The 4,774-nt window shown below is 20.9% G+C and overlaps 2 protein-coding genes and 1 long non-coding RNA gene across 4 annotated transcripts in view; 1 reads left to right on the forward strand and 2 right to left on the reverse strand.

The window, feature by feature from the left end:
* LOC102671233 (golgin-84) overlaps positions 1 to 2,419 on the reverse strand; it is a 3,513-nt gene extending 1,094 nt beyond the window's left edge. For both annotated transcript variants that reach the window (XM_031513415.1, XM_006621759.2), the window contains exons 1-6: positions 2,151 to 2,419; positions 1,518 to 1,933; positions 958 to 1,408; positions 685 to 889; positions 369 to 608; positions 23 to 244 (exon numbers count right to left, since the gene is read on the reverse strand). In XM_031513415.1, the coding sequence (XP_031369275.1) occupies positions 23 to 244; positions 369 to 608; positions 685 to 889; positions 958 to 1,408; positions 1,518 to 1,933; positions 2,151 to 2,302 (1,686 nt within the window). In that variant the 5' untranslated portion in view covers positions 2,303 to 2,419. The remainder of the gene's footprint in view (positions 1 to 22; positions 245 to 368; positions 609 to 684; positions 890 to 957; positions 1,409 to 1,517; positions 1,934 to 2,150) is intronic.
* LOC102671142 lies at positions 2,107 to 2,559 on the forward strand. Its single transcript, XR_422609.1, has 2 exons — positions 2,107 to 2,196; positions 2,266 to 2,559. It is a non-coding gene; the product is annotated as an uncharacterized LOC102671142 (long non-coding RNA).
* On the reverse strand, positions 2,250 to 4,566 carry LOC102671001 (ATP synthase subunit b, mitochondrial). Its single transcript, XM_006621758.2, has 4 exons — positions 4,389 to 4,566; positions 3,835 to 3,996; positions 3,404 to 3,756; positions 2,250 to 3,275 (listed from the first exon to the last, which is right to left on the reverse strand). The coding sequence occupies exons 1-4, from the start codon at positions 4,414 to 4,416 to the stop codon at positions 3,102 to 3,104; spliced, it is 717 nt and encodes a 238-aa protein (XP_006621821.1). The 5' UTR covers positions 4,417 to 4,566; the 3' UTR covers positions 2,250 to 3,101.
* Between the last annotated feature and the right edge of the window lie 208 nt (positions 4,567 to 4,774).

Here is a 4,774-nt window from a genome sequence, read left to right on the forward strand (position 1 = left end):
TAAATCTATATATTATACTTACCATATAAATTAATACCAAAATCCTTGCAAGAGGATATCTTCTTAAAAATACTCCTGTGCGAATACTAATAGCATCTAATAAAGAATAAGCTCTTTTTACTCTTCTAGTAACTCCAGTATCAAATGGAGTTTCTATTAGAAATGTCGGTACTTGAGCTTTAGCATCATCTGTATCGTTTATACTATTGTAAGGAACATTACGACGACTATTCCTAAATTCATGCTATAAAAAAAATATTTTATTATACATATAAAATCGTTAATATTGTAATATTTCACAGAATAACATTTTCATATTTGATACTATTTATTCCATTTAGGAAATAAATTATTTTTAATTAACATACTTCTATTTTTTCTAATTGTAGCCTTAAAGCATTTCTTTCTGTTGTTAAACTTTCTAATGCTTGTTGCTTTGAAACTAATGTTTGTGTAAGAGATGCCAATCTCGATTCTATTTCGCTATTTGGTGTTGAAGCTGCAGATAATTGCATTCTAAGTCGAGCAATTTCAGAATCACTTTTCTGTATTTGTGTAGTATAATTATTACGTTGTCGAATTAATTCATCTTTTAATGATCTTATTTCCTAAAATAATGATTATTATTAATTAATCTCATTACATACAACATATGTAAAACGTACAAATAAAATATTAATATACATCTGAATGTAATCTTGCATCTTCTTCTGCATCCAATCTTCTACGTCTTTCTGTAGCAAGAATTTCTTGAGCTTGTACATTTGCCTCAGTAGATTTTTGTCTCATTTTTTCCAATTTTACATCAGCATTCATTAATTCTTCACGTACTATTCTTAATTGTTCAGAAATTTGTTGATTTTCTTCTCTAAGTATATCGCGTTCTTGTCTATTATTTAATAATATATATTAAAATAAAATTAATTAAATATTTATTTTTTCTAAATTTATATTCACCTTAATTGATTTAGTTCTATAATAGTTGTATCATCCATTTCTGTAGACTCATTGCATCTTAAATCTGCTATCAATTTTTCTTTTTCTTGTAATGTCTTTAAGGCTCTAGCTTTATGTTGTTCTAAATCAGATCTAGCAGAATTTAATTCTGATCTACTTCTTTCTAAAGCAAATTGTAATTCTATTACTTGTTTAGATAATTGCACTTTTTCTGTGTATAGAGATTGCAATTTTTCATTCAAGACTGTGATTTCTTTTTGATGGTCTGTTTCTTGTTTTCCAAGTAATTCATTTCTTTCTTCTAAATTTCTTTCTACTTCTTTTAGATATTTTCTTATGTATTTGTTGTGAGATGAATTCATTAATTTATTTATTTCCATATTTTCTTGTTTCACATCATATTTATATCCTTGTTGTATAGTATCAGTTTTTTTTTTAATAATATCATGTCCTAAAATAAATTTGAAAATTAATTATTTGATTAAATTTTTAAATTAACATAAATTTAAAATATATATTTAAAATATATTATAATATATATATTATTTAAAATAATATACCAGAAATTTGATTTTCTATTATTTCATCATTTAATGTATCTATTACTTCGGTCGTACAAAAATTATTGTTTACATTTACAATATCATAATTAAGATTATCTGTTACATCTACAGAAGTATGCATAAAACTGGGACTGGAGCGACCACTATGAATTGATAAATCTGATACAGAATCTGTTGTATCTGTTGGATGTTCAACCATAAGTGATGAAGGTGTTGGTGGTGATATTGAAACTTCTGCTATATTCTTTTTTGGACTTGAATTTGCTGTATTTAAAAAAGTAAGAAGCTCTTCATCTCTAGACATAATAGAATTTGTTGTCAATGAAGAAAGATTTGATGTTGAACGAACATAAGAAAAATTCTTTGGTGATTCTGTAGTAGATTTCAAAATCATATCATCTTGTCTATTAGCACTGAAATATCAAATTAATTATTCTGCTTTAATAATAATTTAATAAATATTAATATATATTAATATACAAATAAAGATTGATAAAAAACAATAATATTTAAATTAAAGAAAAAATTAATCTATTCTTTAAAAAAATAATATGTATAATTGATAATAGATAATATTTATAATATAGCAAAATAAAATATTAATGACATTTAATAATCAATTTTTTTTACCATGACTCAGAAGGAATCCATGTAACATGTGTCAATTGAGACTGTGGTAATTCATATTTGTCTTTATTTAAAACTGCAGCGGTATTTTTATCTATTTTATTTAATAAATTTTCAGCTTTATCAGCAAGACCTGACAACCATGCCATTTTCATATAAAAATAAAAATAAATCCTTGTTATAATTTTGATGACGTTTAACACTTCACAAAATTCATGTTCTCATCTCTAATAACTTAACCTAAAATAACAGAATATATCTATCTATCTATATCTATATATATCAAAATTATTTAAAAATTTCCTTTTATCTTAAATTTAATTATTAAGAAATATGATAATGATTTAATAAATATTAATTATTAATAAATTTTTGTAAATAAATCATGTAATTTATTTATACATTATCATGAATAAAAAAATGATATAAAAAAAATTTTGATATATTATTTTTATTTATATAAATATACTATCAATAATTCAACATATAGTTATGTCTTATATGTGTTTAAATTATACTATATGATTTTATATAAAATTCAAATTTTTAATCATGTTCCATATTTAAAATATGACAATTATTAACTATTTGTATTAATATATATTTAATTAATATACAATGCTTTATAAAATTGTTTTATAAAATTAATTTATATAATAACAAAATTAAATTGAATTAAATCAAAATATCAAAATATAATTATCATAATATAATTAATTAATATATAGATTTTTTATTAAAGAAACAAAAGATATTAACATGTAATTTAATATTATTTTTTTATATTTATTCATTGAAATATTATATTATATTTATAAATACTCTGATAAATAATGATTTAATTTTAAAATATTACATTGTTTTTTTCTTATGTAATATTTTCATATTTTTTAAAATATACTAGCCCAGGTATTACTAATAATATTTTTATTTTATTTTGTTCTGCATAAAACTTCAAGCTTTTGAAAGACCTTCAAGATCTTTAATACATTGTAGAAGATTAGCTTTTTCTTGTTCAGGTGTGATAGATGCTAATACACTATTTATAATCCACTGCATCATATGTTTTTGAGAAATTCTACGATTTATAATATCTATTTGAGCATGATAATCAAGAATTTTTTTAACCTACAAAGAAGATATATAAATAAGCATAAATTTAAATAAATATATGTAACGAATATAAATATATTTTGTATAAGAATATAATTCCATTCATCTTTTAAATCAATATTTAAAAAAAAGAAGCTTTTTACTTGTGAATGAATAGTTGCCAAATTTTCTCTATAACTTGCTTCCAATTGCATCCAAATATTTTGCTTCTTTACATCATAAAGCATTAATTGTCCATCAAGACACCACTTTTCTTTTTCTAACTCATCAATCTGTTTCTGAATTTCTTCTATATCTTCATTTTTCTGATTATTAAGTTCTTCTTCTTCTTTATCAATTGCTTTATCTATAAATGCTCCAATTTTCGCTCCAAATTTGTATTGGACATATATAATAATTGAAAGCAAAGAAAGTCCATTATAAAATTCATGTTCCATAATATACCATTCCTTGGATAATAAATATGTTGAAAAAGTTGTTAAAAATATATATGGACCTAAATACAAAAATAAAAAAATTATATATTATCTTAAACCAAAATATTAAATAAATATTTTATAAATTATCAATTTACCTGTAACTCCAGTTTTAGGATAGAAAAATTTAAACCATTCTTCTGGAATAAATCCTAATCTAACTGGAGGTGCATCTATGGGTCGCTTTAAACGTGGTCCATTAGATGATGCTACTGCAGTTGTTTGAATTCCACAAGCTAAAGTCTTTACTTGTGAAGGAACTATAAAATAAATTATAAAATAAAAAAATATAAAAGTTAAAAAATATTTTTTATTTATTATTTAAAACTAAATATTAACTATACTAGAAAAATCATTTATAAATTCATTATTTTGTCAAATATGAATTTTTTTTTAATTTCAATCCAATTTTTTTTATCCAACATATTTTTACTATATTTAAGCATATTATATAAAATATAATCATAACAATCAAATTTGTAAATTTAAAAGCAAAATATAACAGAAATGATATAGTATTACATAATGGCAATAATAGATATAAATTTTATAATAATAGAAACATTATATTAAGTTGGTATATTATTAATATTGTTTTTAATTTTTTACAATGTAATAGTTTTAATTCATTTTAATAAGAATTTTATCTTACTATTGCGAAAAGTTAATCTCGATAGCATTTTGTCCACTGCAACACCTTACAAACCAGTTTGGACAATAAAGTCTATGAAGTTAGTTACACACTAATTCTTAAGCACTTTATAGAGATAAAATAAATAGCACTAGATAGTAAAGTAATACATAATATAGTTCTCATTAATTTAGTTAAGAATTTAGTAAAATATTTATAAAAGAGTAATATTAATATTTTATCTTACAATATTATATTATATAGTTATTTATTATATAATATAATAAACACATAATATTGTATATTATAATATAATTATAAAATATTATATATTATATATATTTATATATATTATATTTATTATAATTATATATATTATATATTTAATATATATAATATATATTATA

The sequence above is a fragment of the Apis dorsata genome, unplaced genomic scaffold (genome assembly GCF_000469605.1).
Source record: "Apis dorsata unplaced genomic scaffold, Apis dorsata 1.3 scaffold_636, whole genome shotgun sequence".
Lineage (NCBI taxonomy): Eukaryota > Metazoa > Arthropoda > Insecta > Hymenoptera > Apidae > Apis > Apis dorsata.